The sequence below is a fragment of the Nannospalax galili genome, unplaced genomic scaffold (genome assembly GCF_000622305.1).
Source record: "Nannospalax galili isolate Female #2095 unplaced genomic scaffold, S.galili_v1.0 scaffold735, whole genome shotgun sequence".
NCBI classification, from domain to species: Eukaryota; Metazoa; Chordata; class Mammalia; order Rodentia; family Spalacidae; genus Nannospalax; species Nannospalax galili.
In genome coordinates, this window is record NW_008337053.1 from 4628521 (window position 1) to 4650879 (window position 22359).

At 44.8% G+C, this 22359-nt stretch overlaps 1 protein-coding gene across 3 annotated transcripts in view; it reads left to right on the top strand.

Moving 5' to 3' along the window:
• Positions 1 to 22359, top strand: part of Trpc7 (transient receptor potential cation channel subfamily C member 7) — a 140035-nt gene that overhangs the window by 97871 nt on the left and 19805 nt on the right. For all 3 annotated transcript variants that reach the window (XM_008831821.1, XM_008831824.1, XM_008831825.1), the window contains 2 exons: positions 7175 to 7408; positions 12240 to 12504. In XM_008831821.1, coding sequence (XP_008830043.1) covers positions 7175 to 7408; positions 12240 to 12504 — 499 coding nt within the window. The remainder of the gene's footprint in view (positions 1 to 7174; positions 7409 to 12239; positions 12505 to 22359) is intronic.

Sequence of the window (22359 nt, forward strand, 5' to 3'; positions counted from 1 at the left end):
GATAATTCCAAATGTTTTGGCTTGCAAAATGGAATAATGGAAAGTCATCACTAGTATGGGAAAAGACCAGGGGAAAATCAAGACTTCAGTTTGAGGTATATATTAGAGATTTTCTCTTGCTGTTGTTAGTAATTTTTTTAATTCTATTAATTTTTGTGCATGTCATACAATGTATCGTGATCATATCTAGACCCTCTCTCCCCATCTGCACCCCCAGATAGCTCCTCCCACACTGGACCTCATGCGTTCTGTCGTATATGCTAAGGCCCATTGAGTCAAGTCAGTGTCCCCTAATGTCCCTTGGTGTGACTCAATCCACTGGAGCCTGGTCAATGCATCCAGTGTCACTCCCTTCAAGACTGACCAATTCTCCCTCACCCAGCAGTGATCATTTGCCAATAGTTCCTCAGCTACAGTTAGAGCTTCTGCTCCGTTTCCCCACCTCTATGCTGAGCTTTTGTCTGGCTTGAGTTTACATGGGTCTTATGCATGCTTTCACCATAGCTGTGACTTCATATGAGCAAATTCCCAGCCACTTGGAAAACTCTGTTTCCTTGTGGTCATCTGCCATCCCTGGCTCTTATGGTCTTTCAACCAAGCCTTCTGCAGTGGTCCCTGGGCCCTGGATGGCAGAGGTTTAATGTAGGAGTCTTATCCAGGGTTACAAACTCTCTAGTCTCTTATTCTCTACATTTGTGGAGAGTTGTGGGTTTCTATGTTAATCACCATCTGTTGCATCGAGGAACCTTTGCTGGTAAGAGTTGAGAGATGCCTAATATTATCCCTGCCCCCCCTGTTCCACCATGTTCCCTGAGCCGTAGGTGTAGAGGTGGCATTATAGATGCGTCACTTAGGGCTGGGCATTATATTAGAGGTTTTATAAAGGCAAATGATGTATACCATCTGGAGAGGTACCAGAGAACACTAGATCTTTAAAAGGAAATGTCAAGTGGCAAATGGATATCTGTGTCTGAAGTTCAGAGAAGTTGGGGCTGGAAACATAAATTTGAGCATGTCAGTATATTTAAGCAAATTATGAGATTACTCTGATTTTGAATGAGGACAGATTAACTGAAGATCAAGCTATGTTTAACATTTGGGAAGATGAGCATTATCCAGCAAAGAGATGAAGTAAACAGAAAACCCAGAGAGTGATGACCTATGAGCTAATCAGAGTAACGGTCCAAGGAGTGCTGACTTATGCTGAATGCCGCTGATACATCAAGTAATATGAGGCCTGAGACTTGACCATCAGCTCTGGAAGCAAAGCTCCTGGGTAGGTAACAAGAAATGGGGTCCGGTGTCCAAGTCGAAGACTCAGACGTACCAGGGGCATGACCTCGTCACCCAGTGAACAGTAGGGAGGGTAAAGTTGAGGGCACAGAGTAAACGGTTTGATACAGTGATAGGAACATATAGAAGTTCAATTGTTCCTCAATAGATATATCTAAATATTAAGCATTATATCATGTATCAGGCACTGTGTCAGGTATCAGGGAAACATCAATAAATAAAACTAGTATTATCTTCTCCTAAATACATCCCGGAGATATTTAGTTATTGCAACAATAATCCTTTGAAAGATACAAGCATTGTAGGCATAAGATTCTTTGTGCTGATGGACCTTGAGATCCAGCACCTAAGCCTCTGCTCAAACACAGAAGAGCATGAAGGGGCATTAGGCTCCTGCTGATGGCGCCTTGGTCTTCTGCCTCCAATCACAGCTAAGAAAGCCTTGAATCAGCCACCAACACAATGTACAAATCTATCCAGTGACATAGCAGATGCACCACTGTGGTTCTTTGGACAACTGGCTATACAAAGACACAGGTCAGGACTCCTTTCTTATCAGACACAGCTCTAATGTCGAAAGCAACCTTAGGATGTCAACAAGTCCATCCTGCTCTTCTGAGAGATGGAGGCTTTGGCCAATGAGAGGTGACCGGTCTTTTCCAGGTGTCCTTTTCTGTTCATTCCCTTTCCATACCCCAACATGTTCCCAAGACAAGAACTGCAGTGATCCATTTAAAACACATAGTCGCATCTTCTCACTCTGCCTCACACCCTCTAGTAGGAGCCCATCTCCCTCACAGGAACGCCTAACACCGTTAGAATGACCTGTGGTGCCCTCAGCCCTCTGTCTTCTACTTCCTCTCCCATGACTGTCCACTTCACTCACTGTTCCAGCCCCACTGGTTTCCTTGTCTCACCGTTTCCACCTCAGAACCCTTTCTCAGACTGTCCCCTCACCAACACAATTCCTCCTGGAGGGATCTGCATGGTTGTCTCTCTCACTCATTAAAGTTTCTGTTCAAGGCTGTGTGGAAGGGATTCTGGGGACTGAACCCAGGGTCTCAAGCATACTAGGCAAGCAGTCTACCACTAACTTAGACTCCCAGACTGACCCTCAAAAGTCTCCTTAAAATGCGGCCTTTTAAAATCAATCTATTTAAAACCACAAATCCTCTACCTCCTCCTATTTTTCCTTCTCTTTTTCTCTGAGATGTTGAACACTCTGAGCAGACTACATGCTGTGTTTTATTTTCTGACTGTCTCAATTAACACCAATGTCCCTGCAGTCACATAAGTGCATAGCTGACCCATCGTTTCCACGTGGCTGTCTAGTTTTCTTGGTGACTTTTTTCAATGGCCGTATAGAACATCAATGTTCTAACTTACTTCCCACCGTACCTTTCCTACTGGGCATATAAGTTATTTCTCACCTGCTATCCTGTTCTTCAGGACAGTTAAAAATATATTCTTCCTTCACTCCCAATGTTTTACCTGGTCATCGGCAAAATATGAGAAAATGTAATATTAACAATCCAGGACATTTAAAATGTGAGCAGGGGCTGTTGAAACCATAAAGAGACTAAGAAGACATCACCAGAGAGACAGAAGAGCCTCCAGGAGGACACTGCCTCAAGGAAGCCAAGTGAGCCGCAGAGCTGGAAGGAAGGGCAAATTTGGGGGCAGACCATGTATTCTGTAGAGCTTCTGGGTGAGAGTCTTTGGAGAACCCTAAGTGACCAGGAACCAGCCTGGAAAATGTCCAGTCTGTTGGCCAGCCTAATTGCCTGCACTGAAGTAGTGACTGGGATAGCTGAAGAGCTTGGAAGATACTCAACTGAAAAGCAAGTCTCTCCAGCTACTCAGAGGTGTCAAGATCAGGAAGACCCTGGTAATGAATGTGATTTCCCCCACCTAAGAATCATTTCATGCAAGACTCTCTCTCCCCCAGACTCAGAACTCTGGCCTTGATTTTTTTTTTCTTTTTAAGTTGCTTTTATTACAGTTGTTTATTTATTTATTTGGGGGGGTCAGGAGGTGTGGGGTGTGCATGTGTTGCAGAGGTCAAAGGACAACTTACAAGAGTCTCATCACCTCTTCCAGGAATTCACTTTATCACTGAGTCTACAAATAAGCAATATGTAGGCACTCTGCTGGGTCCCATCACTATACAGTACTAGTGTTTGTAGGCAGATCTGCCTCGAGCGCTAAACTGACCTCGCTGTCACGCATGGTTCTTTTATCCCCAGAATAGTGCCTGGAACTCAGTCATCTGGTCGTTGGATGATTTCTGACTAATGAACCTAAGCTTGTGCCTAGTGCAGGTCATGGTGAAAATGGCACAGTGGACATAAAAGATTTTGTGTGGCTTTGAACAACTGACTTGCAAACTTCTTATATGAGTTTCTTTGGCTTCGAAGTGGAGATAATTACAGGTGCTACACATCAGAGTATTATGAGGACTCAGTCAGCATATGCATAGTGCTTAGCCCAGGGATTGGCACCTAGAAGGGACTCAGTAATTGCTGGTTGCTATAATCAGAATAGAGGACAATGAAGAGAAAGAGATGAATTCTTAGGAAAATTGTGAATCTATTAATATCATCTTTCTGTCTGCCAAGCAAACAAATCCTGAAAGTGTCTGAGGTTCCAATTTTTGCAGAAGTCCTGACAATGAGACAGTGTTTGGGTTTCGGGGCTTATGGAGAGAGAGCTTCTGAGCATATTTCCCCCCCCTCGAGCTTACAGAACACCCCTGTGCTGGACGGATGGTGAGAAGCTGACTTAAGGAAATGAAAAAGTACATGTTAGACTCTGGGTTAGTGTAAAGGAAGCCCTGCAGGGTAACAACTATTTAAGAAAGCTGCCTTTTTCTATATTACAAGACTTCGAAAGGGAAGCCCTTCTGAGTACCATGGAGGCCGGAACAGGAGTGAATGCCTTTTCCTCTCTCAACCTCCATCTCCAGGGACTGAAAGCATTATTCAGAAGATGCTCGCATCAAGCCACTCGTTTCCCTCGAGATTTCCTGGCATGCCCCAGCCACTTCCTCTGCCAGGCACCTTTCTTAATTATTGCTGACCTGGTTCTCTGAGCTCTAGGCATCCCTGAATGATGAGAACCGTACCTAAAGGAAACGCAAGCACCCAGCATCCTTTACCCCAGCATCCTTTACTCCTTGGGTACCAGAGCTCTAAACATTTCTCTGACTGAAGTACTGGGAACAAAAGACCTGGGACTGAGCTACAATATGAAACCAGAAACCATCCTTGCCACCTTGGAAACAGGAGGCCTAACTTCACCCACTAAAGTACTTAATTTCAGGCATTTCTTTTTATATTAGCATTTCTGCTGTGCAAACCCTCAGCCCCAAGTTACTTTTTACGTACAGCCTTGGAATAATTTAAATTAACCTTGATGAGTGAATATCTAAATCTAGGAAGACTGACACAAACGTTTGACCGTGGAGTAGTTCTCAATGCCCAGTGAAAATAATTTGCATTTCAAGCTTACAGAGCTTTTAGTGCTTGAAGTTACTTCAAAACTTCAACTCACTCATTTAACAAAGTCTAAGTTCCACAGAAAATCAAGATATTTATTCAATATTACACTACCAGTAAATGGCCAAGTTAGAAACTGAACAGAGTTTGCTGAATTAAAGCCAATTACCCCCAAGTCTGTGATTCTCCTATAGCCCAGCTAAAAGGAAGTCCACTATGACTTTAGCAATTTTAATCTGGGGAGGAGGAAAGCAGCAAACATTTTTCCAGCCTGTAATAGATTTTCTAAAGCACTTTTAAATATGCAGATGAAAGTATATTTCAGCATTAAGAAAATTATGATTTCTTAGAATTAACTACACAAATTTTGAGAGAGCATGCTTGAAAAAATGGCTTTCTTAAGGAAAACAAGCAGGCACTGTGGGAAGTCTTGTAAACAGACCTGCAGCATTTGGGGGTCTTTCCCACTGTAGGAACTCCAGTTTGATCTTCAGCAAACAAACTATGACTCTTCTAGCAAAAGCTGCTCTCAAATTTTTTGCCTTGAAAAAAATATTTCGGTTCCTTTGATCTGATAGGCCCTTTTCACCACAAAAGGGAAAATGCTGATCAAAACAGTCCCTGGGCAGAGTCCCTGAAGACTGAAGACAATCAGCTTCTCACTCTCCTGTGCTCAGAAGAGGGACCGGGACCAAGGCAGCCATGCTGTGGAGAGGACAGAACCACAATCATTGCTCACTGCCAGCATCATCTTTGACTCCAGGCTTTTTCAAGAGCTGAATCCTCAGAGCTCTGTATTATAATGTGGGCATCTGTCGGTGTGCTTGGTTTGAGGTCTAGGAAACAGGGAGGGAAGTGCACAGCAAATGGCTGAGGGCAGAATTGTTGAGGGACTGTTGTGTGGACATTCTCTGCTGGACTTCAAGATGAATGGAGGCAATGGAAGGTCACAGGGAGTGGTGACAGTCTCCCTTTGGAGTATGACTCTACCTTGAAGTTATGACTATACTGCAGGAGTCTGAGTAGGGAAGTGAATGTTATATTGCCTGTACATTATGCGATGAAAGAATGGAGTTGGAATTTGAAAGGGCAAGATGGAAATGAGTCTCCCAGAGGACGATCTGCAGACCAATGGTGATCCCTGGTGATAGCAGACAAGTCAGGAACACAAGAGGAAGTTCTGGGAAATGGGGAGCACAGTGAGGGTAGGAGGGATGGGAAGCTAGCTTGGGGCATACAGCACTTCTGTCACTAGAAGGATATTCACAAACTGCAATGTCTCTGCATGGTAGGAATTCAACTTTAAAATTCTTAAGTGAAAGTAGGAATATATTCACCTGTGGACATTTACAAGGCAGCTATAGAACAGGTCTAGAAGAGCATACACCAAAGTGTTATCCCAGGTCATCTCATAAGGCTGGCCTGGATGTGGGGTGGGGGACAACATTTCATTTACATGCCTCTACAATGCTTAGTGTGTAACAATGAGGATGTATGTCTTTTAAATCCAGTAAATTATTAAAAATAAAAAGAAATCTGATAACCCTAAACTTTAACTCACTGCAACACAGAAATATGAAGGAATCTGTTATTTCAGAGAGTTGGGTCCTACATCATATATGGGACCTTCAGAAATACAGCAACCTGAGTTTCCTCTTTAAAAGTTTACTTAAATTGTTTTTATTTTACATGTATGAATGCATTGTCTGCATTTGTAAGCTCACCCATATCTTGGAATGCCCATGGAGGTCAGAGAAGGGTCGCAGATCCCCTGGAACTGGAGTTATAGAGGATTGTTAGCTGCCATGTGGGTGCTGAGAATCGAATCTGGGTCCTCTGCAAGGGCAGCCAGTGCTTTTAGCCACTGAGCCATCTCTCCAGCCCCAACCTCAGTTTCTTATATTTAATTTATAACTATTCCGTAAGACCTCTCGGTTCTCTCTCTTTTGACACAGAATCTCCCTATAGCCTCAGGTGGCCTGGAATTCACTGTAGATCAGGCTGGCATCGCCCTCACAGAGATCTGCCTGCCTATGCCTCCCGAGTGCTGGGACTAAAGGTGTGCACTGCCATGCCCAGCTGACTTCTCAGTTCTTAAAGCACACAAGTTCCTGCAGCCATGTTTCCCACAAATTGCCTCCAAAATCTATCCATGGATGAGAACCCTCTCCTCACTGTGCAGGGACAACGGTGTCTTCTCCCATCTCAGGAACACCTGATTCCATGTCTTTCTATATCTGTCTTTGAAGATGTTTGCATCTGTCTGTCTCTGGCTACCCCCAAAGAGGTGACATTTTCATTTCTGCCCTTGTTCCCTTGGTGTCCGCATATGTTACAAATACCAAGGGGACTAACTGAAATATTGGCCTGGCCTTCTTCCACAGGAATGATCTGGTCTGAATGCAAGGAAATCTGGGAAGAGGGGCCACGAGAGTACGTGCTACACCTGTGGAACCTACTAGATTTCGGAATGCTGTCCATCTTCGTGGCCTCTTTCACTGCGAGGTTCATGGCCTTTCTCAAGGCCAGTGAGGCCCAGCTGTACGTGGACCAGTATGTGCAGGATGTAACGCTGCACAATGTCTCACTTCCGCCGGAAGTGGCATACTTCACCTACGGTGAGTTAGTGGTGTTGTGTCCTCGGTGGGTCCTGGGTGCTTCTGAGACATGGCACTGGACTCTCGCTTAGCCTGCCCCCATGGCCTGGGGGTTCCAAACGTGTCCCACTTGAATATCCAGGCTTCAGAGCGGAGCCCTCAGCGCCCAGAAAGGTCTTCCTGAAATATAGCCAGCTGTTCATAGCATATGGGATTAATTCATGACTTAGAAATGGGCCTTTTGTGTTTGGAAGGATGAGTTTGTTTTGGAGAGGATCTTAAAACATTTCTGTAGGTTTGTGGTTTTGTTTTTTGAAGAAACACCTGGATCCAGTCCTAAAAGGAATATATGTGCTCAAAGTTTTCCTTCCATATTATATCCCCTATTTGTAGAAAGGTAATCCTGCTTTTCTAGAGGTTCAGAACTCTTTCCCTTAGTGAGATAGACCCTGAGAAGATGCATTAATTCATTCAAACCACAAAACCATATAATTTTGCTTGTTTTGTTTTATGGCTAAGAAACAGGCTTTCAATGCAGTATCAGTAGCAGTGGAGTTGGGGCAGAGAGCCAGCTCTACAACACTTTAGGGAATCTCTTTCCAGAGATTTCTGGTCAGATCAACTGGGACTCGATTGCCCTACAGAAAAGAATTTCAGAACTATCCAGGATAAATCAGAGTTGGCATTTATCAAGAAGAGATTTTTGTAAGCAACCCTAACTAAGCTCATTGAATCCTCCAAAGACATGAATGTAGAAAGGGGGACTAGTTGGGAAGAGGAAGGGGATCAGCAGGAGTGGGAAGGGGACAAGAGAGGGTGGTGGTGAATGTGATCAGAGTACATTATACACATGTGTGAGTGTGTCATAATGAGGCCCATCATTATATTCAATAAATATGCTAATACAACTTTTTAATATTTTATTTATTCTTTATTTTATATGAGTGTATTGCCTGCATATATGTAAGTGTACCTGTGTCATACAATATCTGCAGAGGCCAGAAGAGGGCATTGGATTCCCTGGAACTGGAGTTACAGATGGTTATTAGCCGCCATATGGGTGCTGGGAACTGAACCTGGATTCTCTGCAAGAGCAACCAGTACTCTTAACTGAGACATCTCTCCAGCCCCCATAATAAAACTGTCTTTAAAGAAGAGATCGTAAAATAGTTTTAAACATGAACATTAAGGGAAAGAAAATGAGCAAGTTGCTTAGGAAAAAAATAGACACCCAACTGTGGGTATGACAGTCTCAAAAGAGATGCACTTAAATGTCTTTAATACACACATACACACACACACACACACACATGCATACACACAATTTGGGTACCTTCTATCAAAGGTTGCTAAGGAACATAAACTAGTTCATAGGCTGGTTCCTGGGGTGCATCAGATGGGATTACAGCTGATAAGGTAAAACTATAGGTCACAGAGTTGCACAAGGGAATTAAAATATGCTTTTACTGTAAACAAAGTTTATCATCTTATTTATGAGATTCCCAGAAATTTTCAAATTGACATCTGGGAAAGGAGTAAGACTATCCTTAAAGGTCATATGGTTACTGCTAGTTTAGCAGTCTTATTTTGAAATATCTCTATGTAGGTAACTTCCACAGCTAATTTTTTAATTGCGCTGGAATTTTTGACTCTCGGACTTTAAGAAGACTCCACAGTGAGAGTCTCTTTCCCTTCCTTTGTCTCCTTAAACTTTGCTCTCTTTCTCTCCTGACTCAGTAGGGTTTTTATAATATTACCAGAAATGCCAGGTTGCTTTCTATAGGAAAATCCTGGCCTTTAGTGAGTTGAAAATTGTGATGAGTGGCCCCAATTTTGTTTCCAGAATTTGAAATTAGAAAGACCAGAATCAAATCATAGCTCGATAGCTTATTTTGACACCTTGTGTATTTAAGTTTTGTGTCTCCACTGTCTCATAAGTAAAACAGGGATAATAACATCTATATCAAAGGTTAGTTTTGGATTAAATAAAATAGTACAAATGAAGTGTTTTTGCATTATTAATGAAAATATACAACACTCACTAAATGGTGACAGTTATTTTCAGGACTCCCTCCTCAAGCACCACACTCTGTATGGTGTGTGGAATAACAGTTATTAATATTATCATTTGTTATTGTTACCAGTGACTGGTAAACATTCACTAGTGGCCACTGCTACATTTTGAGCACTTTGAATGCCATATGTCTCTGCTAAGTGAAAACAGATGATTTTTGTAACCACAGAACATTTGTGGTCAGGTATAGCCATGATATCGTAAAGAACTGGCTACATAATGCAAACGTTGAGTTGCGGGCTGTGTTCCGAGTAAATGTGGTAGGAAACGAACAGGTTTGTGTTGCAAACGATCTTCTTCCCATCCCTGCTCCCAGCTTTCGCTAGTGCAACAAATCAGATTTCTCTTGAACTCTGTGTGCTTTCAGCTCCTGCTGCTCAAGGTTCCGCAAGGAAAGATGAATCTGCTTTTCTTAATCTCATGATTCAGGCTGCAGAGTTGGCCCGCATGACTTCTCTTCCTTTGTGAAGTGTCTCAAGTCTCACCCAGCCCAAAGCACATTATTGTCCTTGCTTTCCTCTGTTCACCTTGTACCCTGGACATTTTCCGGATCTCTTTTTTTTTTTGTCCGAATGTGCTCCAGTTACAGGGGAAGATCGCCCTCTTGTGGCTAGACAAGCAGTAGCGCTTTCCAATATTTTCAGTGCCAAAAAAGCAGACTCCAGTTTTTCAGGTTGTGAAAAAGACATTTTTTGATGGTAACAACTCCAAAATGAAGCTCCCTGTGTCTGAATCACACAGTGCAGTTTCTTTCACACCCATCACAGCAGTTCCCACAACCCAGTCCAACCAGAACGTTTTTCACTAGAAGGCCTGCCTGGGTCACCAGGATCTGACAACATACATCTACCTAAGGATCAGTTCTTACTATTGTAACTGAAGTTGAAGATGGTTATTTGTAGGTGAAAGAAAGAAAGAAGTTCATTTTTGTGTCTGTTTAAGAAAAGAATCCACTTCCAATTTCATATTATTTGTATTATTTATCCATAGAGGGCAGCAGATATACTTAAAAACATGTAATTTGTCTTTTCATGGACTTCTGAGTCATGACCTTATTAAGAACATAGAGTCTATAATGTTATATTTCCCAAACGTAATTCGAAATGCACAACATGAAACTTTGTGGCACAGCTTCCTTTACTAAAGGTGTCTTACTGCTCTCTATTGTAATTATTAACAGAGTCTAGCTTTGAAAATAAAGAATAAAATTCTTCCTCTTGCATCTCCCTTGGGGTGCCAAGAATTGCTGTGTAATATCCTTTCTATTTGCACTTACTGGGCTCTGAAAAGGACCCCATACCCCAAATCCAATCTTAAAAATGGCAATAATAATATCTACTCTACAGGGCTGTTGCGAAAATTACAGCTAATGTAAGTGTAAGGGCTAATTTAGGTTTCTCAGTGTTTCTCAATTTAAGTTTCATTTAGCGTTTCTCAACAGGGACACTATTGGCTTTTTCAGTGGGGCAATTTCTTTGGTGTGGCACTGTTGGGGACACTGCAGGACATTAAGCATCCCTGTAATGCTCTACCATTCATTGTGACAAGTGTAGACTTCTTCCCAGGAGGGAGGGTGCTGCCCTCACCTGAGACTTACTGTCTGTCCTGACATGTAGTAGGTGGCTGATCTGCAGCAGACGCTGCTGCTTAGGCCTTAGCCCTCGCTGGGAGCACCGTGTAGGTTCGCTTTGCTGCAGGAATGACTGGAAGGTAGCTCAGACCCTAGTGTTCAGCAGTGAACTTGAGCAGAGGCCCTCCAGAACTGTTGTGGTAAACCTGCATGACTTGGTACCACTTTTGAGGCCTTAGCTCCATCCTGGAACAAGCCTGCCAGCACACACCTCCTGGGCAAGAGTATTCTCTCAGGTAAAAGTCTTCAGATTTGTGGTCTTCAGATGAACACATTTGTTCTGACTTGTGGCTACTCAGAACTTGTGGTTAGTAATTTGTCCCACCATTCAATAAGCATTTTTCAGTGCCTATTATGAACCAGACCCTATGCTGAGCTCTTTGCATATATGGCTTCATTTCACCAGTCACAACCCTAAGGCTGATGAGATTGTCTGCCGTAAGCAGGTGGGGACAGTGAAGCATAAGGTCAGTTGATTGATTCCAGGCCCATGCTCATCTCCAAAACCTCCTGTGCTTCCCCAGTGAGTGGGCCAGCTCCTGTGTATGAAACTTAAACACTGGCAAAGGGAACAGAAAGGCAAGCACTGTGGCATTTGCCATGATTGGAGTGCACAGGAGACTATGGGAGCACACAGGAGAACAGGACCCCTGCCTAGCCTGTCAGAGTCACAGACAGCATCTAGAAAGAGGTGACACCTGAGCAAAATCCAAAGGGTCTAGAGATGAATCAGACTGAAGTAGGGAAGAATGTTCCAGGCAGGTGACTCAGCTCTTTCAAGACCACAGCATTTTCTGTGTGTTGGGACTAACCTAAGGACAAAGATGGTGACTTGTGTTCTGAGAGAACAATGCCTAACTGGAGATGGAGAGTTGGCTCAAAGGTTAGGAGCATTTGCTCTCTTCTAGAGGACCTGAGTTTGGTTTCCAGTACCTGTCTCGGGTGGCTCACAACAGCCTGTAACTCCAGCCCCATGGGATTCGATGCCTTCTTCTAACCCTCACAGGCACCACACACGCATGGCAATCACTCACACAGACACACACAGGTACACACGGGAAAAATAATAAAGATGCCTAATTGGTTCCTCTTCCAGAGAAGATCCTGCCCTCCTTCCCTCCAGTGCATAACCCAGACTGTTCTTTCAGCCAGGGACAAGTGGTGGCCTTCAGACCCTCAGATCATCTCAGAAGGGCTGTATGCGATAGCAGTCGTGCTGAGCTTCTCTCGTATTGCCTACATCCTGCCGGCCAATGAGAGTTTCGGGCCCTTGCAGATCTCCCTGGGGAGAACTGTGAAAGATATCTTCAAGTTCATGGTCATTTTCATCATGGTGTTTGTGGCCTTCATGATTGGAATGTTCAACCTGTACTCCTACTACAGAGGTGCGAAGTACAACCCAGCGTTTACAACGTGAGTATCGGCTCTCGGAGGGCCTCTCTGGGCTTCCCGGGAATCCTTGGGAGTCTCTTGCAGGTAGTTTCTTGCAGACCTCAGGTTTCCTTGGTATTTCTCAAGGTTAATATCAGTTTTAGTCTTGGTGATTAAAATTTCAGGTTCTAAAATTAAAAGAACAAAAGAGCTTTGTCCCTTGCATGCTGTGTGCCCACGAGCACTAGGTTCTTTGACTCGGTGTCTTTTTTTCCTCTTTTTTTGTTTTGTTTTGTTTTGTTTTGTTTCATTTTGTTTTTTGAAACAGGGTCTCACCATGCAGACTTGGCTGGCCTGGAATTTGTTATGTAGACCAGGTTTACCTCCCACTCACAAAGGTCTGCTAAGATTAAATGCATGTGCCACCACACCTGTCCATTTCTTTATTTTTAAAATAGAGATGATGATAATGATAATACCCACTTTACAAAGATAGTGTGGGGATTTGATGAGATGGTATAGCACAGTAAACATGCAACACATGGAGGGATTTATTATTATCATTATGATAATATTACAGTAAGACAGTTAACCTATATTACTCAGAAAACAGAACCTGTACAAAATTTGCACACGATTAGATCAGGAGAATATAGTCCAATTGTGTGTGAAGTCCAGGAAGTGTGTGAAGCCAGGCACGGAGAAGGCAAATGAGGATTGCTACCCTAACAAACGGCCTGGGCATGACAGAGCTGTCCAAGGAGACAGGAAGCGTCACAGCTCAGAATAGCCTATGACAGGGAGAGAGAGAATTTACCAGTCAGATCTTTCCCATCTGCTGTTTCTCATGAGTCAGATTCATTACCTCTCCTACACTTCCAGGGTAGCCCTGGGGAAGCCACATTCGCATCTGTGTGGGATGGGAGATGGCTTGCTGGAAGCACAGGACAGTAGTTATCTATGCCTGGATGGTCACCAAGCAAGATCTGCAGCTTCCGGTGCCTCTGCAGCTATGGAGAAGGCCCAGGAAGGGAGGCGAGCATGAGGAGCATGTATCCCAAGGGGATACAGAACTCATGGGGTCCACAAAGACCCGAACTCCTCCTCTCTGTGAGGGATGATGGGCATTGCCTGGAGGCCACCAGTAGCACTAAGCTGGGCCCAGTAAAAGGGTATAGCACAGCCATATTTGCACCCTGACAGGCTCTTGCTGGCTGATGATCTTTCAGCCAAGTCACTAGATGTATCTAGGCTCTATGTCCTCATCTGTAAAAATGGAAACAGGACTTCTCACCGTATTCATAAGCCCCTTCACAGGTGGGTGAGGTGGTTTGCGTAAAGTGCCTGGACATAGCGTTTCCAGCCTAGGCCTTTCCCCAGAACCACCAGTTCCAGCACTTCTTACCTTCATCAGTCTCCTGCCAGGCACTTGAGAGTCAGGCCTACACCACAAGCGCAGCAGCTGGGACCAAGAAGGTGAAAGACTTCCTGGCGTGTCAAGGGAAGAATCTTGTATCTAAGGACTAGGACGTGCCTTGATTTCCATTCTGCTACAGGCTACACTGCCCTGCCCAGCTGCCCAGAACCCCCAGAGGCTACAGGGTCCACAGAGTAGTGCAAGCCCAGTGCTAAGGTACATGAAAGCCCAGTGTTGCAGGCTCTGTTAGAGCATCAGCACCTTGGCGGTCAGAAAGACTAGATTTTCATTCGATCATTACGTCTGATTTGCTATGTGGTCTCGGGCAAGTGCTGAATTCCCAGGGCCTTGATTTCTGCATTTCTGACAGAAGAGGTACTAAGCAGGTCAACCTGGAAGGATTGTTGTTAGGATCCAAAAGAAGTAGTTGCCGTGCAGTGCACCAAGCCTTCAGTAATCGCAGTGGTGATGATGGTTGTGGGTACTGATTTGGTGCCGTGGGACCCTCTCTGAGCAGTGGACTAGTTGAAACACTGGCCCAGGACAAGTGCATTATTCATTCAGGCAGAGTATTTTATGATATCCCAACACCTATTGAAGGAACGGAATAAGCTTGAATCACCCTGGAGTAAATTTGCTCTGAATGTGCTGGCTGAGGTGCCAGTGAGGCACCCACTCAGCAGTAGCCACACCGTCACTGGGATGTGTGGCTATAAATGGATTTGATTGAATGGGAAAAGTCAATGGAGCAGTGAAATAGAAAGAGGAAAGAATGGATTTTTGTAAATGCTATCTTTTGCCTTTTGACTGCTCTGTGAGGAGTGTTACCCCCAAGAGATGTCTTTGGTAATTTTTAAAAAAGGCTAAAAAAGAATGAACGAGACTGGTGCCTTAGGGGACTCAAGACTGTATAGAGTGTCACTGTGCTGGCAATGAAGGCAGAAGACCCCCACACAGGTATGTGTCTGCCTCAGTCACCCCGGGCCGTCCACCTAGCTAGGTCCTCCCTCTGCCCACCCACAAGGTAGTGGCCTCTAGGTAGAATTCTGAATCTGTAGGCTAAGACAAGGCTCCTCTCCTCTTCTTCTAAAGAGTTAAAATCCTTTACTCCTACAGGATTTGAGGTTCAAATACACTGTAGGAATCTCTTGGCCTTCACTATTGAACCTGACCCCTAACTCTACATCTGCCATGTTCAGGGGGAAACCAGACTCCCAACAGCTGCTCAGAAGTTGAGTCTAAAGGCATCTGTTAGGATCCTACATGAGCTTTCTCACAGGAGCTCACCCTAAGTTGAGGTCCCAGGCCAGCTCACAAAAGCCAGTTAGTCCTAACTGAATCTGACCAAGTTCGGTGCTGTCCTAACAGGAAATGTAGAAGAGACATTCTGAGACAAATGGAAAGAAAGGGCCAATGAGGCTTTCTTATGGACTGACTGCAGCCTCCAAACCTCAGCCAAACCCTGCCCTAATTCCCAGAGCCCTCCAGTTCCAGAAACGGGACCTCTCACCCCTCCTCCACATTACCATTTCCTCCATCTAGCAGACCTCAGAGAGGGGCCAGAAGAAAATGGAGGAGTTGAACTAATTGATTGCCAAGTGAGAATAAACACTCAGTGTGAACAGCCTGAACTGAGATCAGTGATCCTCAAACCGCACCAGAATCACCCCGGGGAGGTGGCAAAACGTGGGGCTTCTTAGCATCTAATTACAGGCGCTTCAGAGGAAGATGGCTCCTAATGAGTAACCTCAAAGGTTATCCACATGCACACACATATGGACTTGCACACACACAGAAATAAATTCATACACACACATGGACAAACACACATGAATATGCACCCACATACATGTACATGCACACACAGACACACAAGTACCCAAACACACATGAACGTGCTCATACAAACTCACATGCATACATACATTGGTATGCACACATACACAGTCACACGCTCACACATACAAAATATGGCTCTCCTCCAACCTGATCACCATGCAAATGAGATGGAAGCCATTCATTGCTCTGCATTTCAAAAGCAAGGAGCTTGGTGAGCATAGAGTGTCTTACTGGTCGCATTTCAGAACACGCAGGCAGGTTTTGTTCAGCACAACCCATTGAATAGTTGCAGAACCGGCAGGACCGAGTCCTAAAGTCAGATCTAGGAGCGTTTCCCAACTTAAAAGCCTCCTTCTGCTTCAGAATCAAGTGTTCTTTCAAAGGTCTGGGTGGTTTTACACAGGCACCTTTGTGACAAAGGACTCCTTATAGGGAAGGAGCAGGGACCTGTATACACAAGGTGTTATGCACAGGTCCTGGTGCCAAGTAGGGGAGCTTATGTATGGGTCCTGTTGGTTAGCCAGTGTGCATATATACTCACGGGTCCTTGTGGTGAGCTGGGGTGCATATGCACAGGTCCTGTTGGTAAGCAGGGGTGTATATGCTCAGGTCCTGGTCACCACTAGGGGTCTGGCAGACATGATGCAGAGCACACCTGCTAGCAGCAACTCCTCATCTTCAAGCCTCTTCTATTAAAAACTGCAAATGACCAAAAGGAAGGAAGAGAACTTTCAGACCAACTTTATGCTCTTAGAGTCTCAAGTGATCCAAGACATGAGCAAAGAAGGGAAGGACATTCACCTGAAAACACATCTCCTTTAAGAGAGACTAAAAGCTAGACATGGTCACACATGCCTTTAATCCAGCACTCTGGAGGCAAAAGTAGCATCTCTGTGAGACCAAGGTCAGCCTGGGCTACATATCAAGTTCCAGGCCAGTCAGGGTTACAGGGAGACCCTGCTTCAAAAAGCCAAAAAAAAAAGAGAGACTAAGAAAAGTTCTGTTTAGAATATTGGGAATTTTGTTTTTGTTGTGGATATATATATATATATATATATATATTATATATTGTATTTTTATATATGTCATGGAACCACAACTCACTTTTTTGGAGATTTCTTTTATAGCTGACTTGGCTAAAATGTACATATTCCACAAAGGCGAAGACATTTTGATTAGAAGTTATGTATATGGAAATGTTGTCATTCCAGCACTCTCGTTACAGAGTTAGGAAAAGAGGTGCGAGTCTCTGGCTCACAGATGAAGCTCTGTTGGTTGAGAATACAGAGAAAAGGTGTGCTCTCCATCTGGCCATGCTTGGTGACCGAAGGCACATTCTAAGAACTGCAGCGTTAGGCCCCTTGGTACACCATTGGTGTACCTGCACAACCATGGATGGGTAGGACAGCCTACCCTCCTAGGCTGTCCCCAGTATGGACAGGTCTGACATTATGCAGCCTATGACCAGACAAATACACGGGTAGGAGGGGTCAGGGTCACAAGTGGCTCTCTCCACTTAACCCTAACTGGAGACTCAAATGGTGGGCTCTGTCCTCAAAAACCAACCCAAGCTGACCTTGTCTATAGGCTGCTGTGGAGACAGCTTCATAGCATAGCTGGGGTGATGTTTTTCTAATCAAAAATAGTGTCTCTCTTAAAAGTGTTCCATCTCCCCAGGAATTCTTTTAATGGAAGGAACTTTAGAAGTGCTAGGCAAAATCAGAAGCTTATGTTTCCCATGATAGCTATGGAAATTTTCCACACTCTAGATTGGAAGGACTCATACCCCCATCCCCACCCCCAGGAGCACCAGGCATTGATTGCTATACTCTACACTGGAAGGACTCATAGCCCCCACCCCCACCCCACCCAGGGAGCAGAAGGCACTGATTCACTGACTCGCAACATGTCCTTCCAGCCATCCACTGGGGCAGAGGGAGAAGATCCTGCAGATTGCCATGTATATCCACCAGGGACTGTCTAAGCCTGAAAGCTGAGCCTCATGTACTCCAGCTCCAAACAGTCCTTGTGGCGGTAATAATAGGAAATGGCGTACCTTGAACAGCTCATCACGGCCCTCTCATTTAACCCACATTACAGAAAGAAAAACACCACTACAGAAACAGGCTCAGAGAGGCACTGGGCTTGCCCAAGGTCACAGAATTAAGAAATGGATCTGAACCCAGCTGTTTGTGAGTTCAAACCCATCCTCCACTTTCTGACCTGAATTAATAAGAGTAAGAACTCTACGCACGTATGCTTTGAGGTGGAGGCTGTCTCTGTGCTTTCCTGTGTACTCAGTCCTTAAGAATAGCATCCAATACGCGACTTTGATTGTTGCTGAGAACCTGGTAATTCTGCTTGTCTCAGCTCTCAGTGTGCAGCTTGTGATTCTCCCTGGGTAACGCCTCTGAGCTGAGCTCACTCAGCTAATAAACGTTTATGGAATAACCACTATATGTCAAATTCTAGTTTAATGCTGCAGTCCTAGAGGTTAATAAGAGACTCCTTTTGCCCCCAGGGCAAAAAGACAAGTGGGGATTGGGGGCAGATGATAAACAGCACCTGTGACATTGTGTGCCCATTGCAAATTGATGCTTGGGCTGCAGCAGTGACGTGTTGGGCTCTGCCTAAGTCAGGGAAGACTTCATCCAAGGGCGGCCATATGGAAGATTCTAGGAGATAGATAGGAGGGCACACCAGCCCATGCATGACATTTTTAAAGAACTACAGAGAGTCAAGAATTTGGGGGAAGAGGGCAAAAGATTTGGGGCCCAATGGTGAGGGTCTCTCCAAGGCCTGATAGTGTTAGACTCTCCACTGAGGTCTCTTTAAAGAGGAAGGTGTGAAGCTGGCCATGGTGGTGCAGAGGCAGAGCTCTGTGAGATTGAGGTTAGCCTGGTCTACATAGCAAGTGCCAGGCCTGGGGTTACAGGAAGACCCTGTCTCAAAAAGATCCCCTAATAGCCAGGCGTGGTGGTGCACACCTTTAATCCCAGTACTTGGAAGGCAGAGGCAGGCGGATCTTTGTGAGTTCAAGGCCAGCCTGGTCTACATAGTGAGTTCTAGGACAGCTGGGGCTACAAGGAGACCCTGCCTGAAAAAAAGAAAAGATCCCCTAAAGAAAAGAAAGGAAAAGAGGAAGAGGAAGATGCACTCAGAGCTGCCTTCAGAAAGGATGTTGTAGCAGCTGTGTGATGGGCAGACTGGAAGGGGTGAAAGGTGGGGCCTGAGTTTGGTGCTAGAGTTCAGTGGAGAGAAAAGCAGCTATGGTCCCCATGGTCGCGGAACTTGCAGGCTGGTTGGAAAGATAGGAATGTAGAAAACGTTCAAGAAATGATGGAGACAGCAGCACAGGTGCTGGAAGGCTCAGAAGGCTGATCTGAGACGAGGGCCCTGCTGTGGTGGTAACCGGAGGGGATAGAGGAGACATGCTGAGGAGGAGGGATGCAAGGACCTGGCTACCTGTGGGTTCTGTAAGGCAGCCAAAGCTGGGTTGTGTCAACCACTGGTCTGTTATGAGAAGCCAGGAATGGATCCCCCTGTGGCACACAGGACCTTGGCTTGCAGTCACTTTATCGGTATAGTACATGCTGAATGTACTTGAGGGTGGCAGAGTAGAAGGGAATCAGCCTGTGGGTCCTTGCAGAGGACAGATGTTTCCCGGGTCCAGCCACTGCTGAAACATGGGTGTCTCTAATTCAGCAACTCGGTGGGCTGAGTTTTAAAAATCATACTTTATTACATTTCCAAGGTTATCATCTCCATCTTTCATCTTATAAATTCTGGGCAGGTGCAGGGTGTTTGGATGCATGCGAGAGCTTATCATACCCATTTCACAGGAAGCACAGAGAAGTTCTGAGACTTGAAGAGGGTATCACATGGTCAGTGATAGGACTCTACTCAGTTTGAGTAACTACAGCCAACACATTAAGGTGTCAAAAAACAAAGGGTTCTTTTTGCCTTTGCATCACTCTTTAAAAAGTGATAAAAGATTGTCTTTTTCCTAAACTATTTTAGAAGGATAGCTAAGCTTGTTACAACAAGCATTGTTATTATGTAGTGTCTGTTTAGCTGCTCTCTGCATGTTTGTTCAGGACACGAAGTTTTAAACTCTCTATATCAGATTGAAAGGCTACACAGGTTTTGATTTCTTGTTATTTTGTCACCCTGGAGATTGGACCTAGGATCTCATACACACTAGGCAAGAGCTCTGCCACTTAGCTGCATCCCCAGACCAAGTTTTCAGGACAGAGACCTCATTGTATAAGAAAACATGCTCCATGGCCAATGTCTTCGTGACACATTCTCAAGTACCCCTTCAGGCCATCATTTTTTTTTTAATGTGTATGATTGTTTTGCCTGCATGCATGTAAGTGCACCACGTGCATGCAATGCCCTGTAGAAGAAGATGTTGGATGCGTGGAACTGTGGTTACAGGTGGTTGTTAGCCAACATGTGGGTGCTGGGTTTCAAACCCAGGTCCTCTGGAAGAGCAGTTCTTAACTGCTGAGCTGTCTCTCCAGCCCCCAAGCCTCCATCTGTTCTCACACTGACCAGAGCCTTCTGCCAGGGAAGACATGCCTACCTTTTTAGTGACTAAAACTTAGGTCTGACTGTGGAAGTAAGATTTAAACTGTCGTTCCTCAAAGCGACAGTGTGACAGGAAACTGGAGTGTGGTGGGGTTCCAGGTGGGAGGAGTTAAATTGCCCAATGACCTGAAAACCTCAGATTGACTTTGACAGCCATATGGAAAGCCACTGAAGGGAAGGGGCAGGATCTGACTGCATTTGAGAATCGCAGGCTTCTAGGGACTTCCACCCAGATGCTGCAACCTATTGTAGTTAAAGGAGAAATGAAAAAGACAAATACTACCCATAAAATGAGCAAGGCTTACTGAGCAGTTGATAACCAGAGAGTATTCTGGGTACCTCCCAAGCATTGTATTAATCACTTAGCCCTCACAACAAACAAAAAAGAGATGGTTATATTCCCACTTTATGGCTAGGAAAACAAGAGGCCTACAGGGCCTCAATTATTTGACTGAAAACTTAACAGCCCAAACCAGGTTGGACTGGTCTAAGAGCCTGCTCCCTAATGGATCCATCAGCTGTGAACACTTGACCAGCAAACAGGAAGTGAAAACATGAAGCTAGACTCACAGTTCACTTGTGAACACACACGACTCTCTTGAGCTCCATCTTTGTGTTAGGCTGCATAAGTTTCGCCCGCCCCAGTCCAGACTCCTTTCCCCTGGGATTTCTAAATCAAGTTCCTCATGTAAAGCCCTAGATAGAACCAGGTAGTGATTCAGAGGAGAGGACTGTGCAGAGGGCAATGACCAGGTGAGGCTTCCTTGGACATATGACTATCTCCCCTCACCTTTCCCAAGCCCAGTGATTGTTTTTGGGCTCTGGGATCCGGGCATTGAAGAAACAGCCTTTCAACAAGATCTTTCTCCATTCCGAGTTCCTCCCTCCATCACAGCTTACATGGCAGGCAGGCATCGCCTCTAAAAGAACTCTAGCTTGGCTCAGCTATTGTCTTCCAAACTTGAAGAACAGCCCTCTGAGATCTGATCCTCCTGTTTAATGTTAGCCTGCTATCTGCACGTTTGAATAGGTAACCAACTGAACTGCTGGGGGGCGGGGTGGAGGGACACAATCCTGGCATCCTGAAGGAGCACAATTTTCATAACAATCGCTCTAAAAAGGCAGCCTTGTTGATCAGTTTGTTCTCTGAGGCCAGTACACATTGCCTCTTCAGGAAACCTGTTATTAAAGTCTCATTATCCAGGCGAGACAGACCTGGTAGAGAACTGATTACCTTGTCCCTGCTTTCTGAAAGACAGATCAGCCCCAACCTTCCCACACACGCCCCGCCCTGGGAGAGAAGGTGAATCACCATCTATTTATCATCACCCACAGGCGCCTGCTTCTTTTACTTCATTGGGATCTCTTCTCAAGCTGGGGTGGCCTACTGAGTAAACTTCAGTCCCTTCCACTGTAAGCAAAAAGTCAAAAAGAAAAAAAAAAGGCAGCATGGGCTGGAGAAATCAGAGAGATAATTTGCATGAAATCAAGGGTCTGTGATGATCTTTGCAGATAGGAAGGAAAATGAGGCTTGTTCAGGAAAATCAATAAATAACTAAATCATTAGCTTCATTCAACTGGAGCGCAGCCTGTGGAGCTGAGGGGGCTGTGTGTACCACCAAGACTGAGGCACGCAAATGCAGCTTGCTTAAGGCCTCACAGTGTTCTCTCACCTTCCAGGATTTCCTTCAGACTGGGATCTTCAAAAGGACAGAAACACACTTGGTCTGGCACCACTGTATCTTCATCACCTGCTACGGTGCCTGGCAGAGTTCAATAAACAAGCAAATGAATCCAAAGAATAGCAAGTGTCTGGGGAATTCTTACTGTAGATTTTACATGGGTTGCTCAGTCTTACAATTGAACAATAAGCTCCATTATGTCCATTTCACAAATGAGCAAGCTGAGACCTTACCAGGTTTTATAACATGTTCAAATTCACACATCCAGGACATATATTGGGCCCTCTGCCCTTCTCTAGCTATCTCTGTGAAATCTTCTGTGATTGACACAGTTGAAGGACTCTCTGGCAAACTCTATAACCAGGT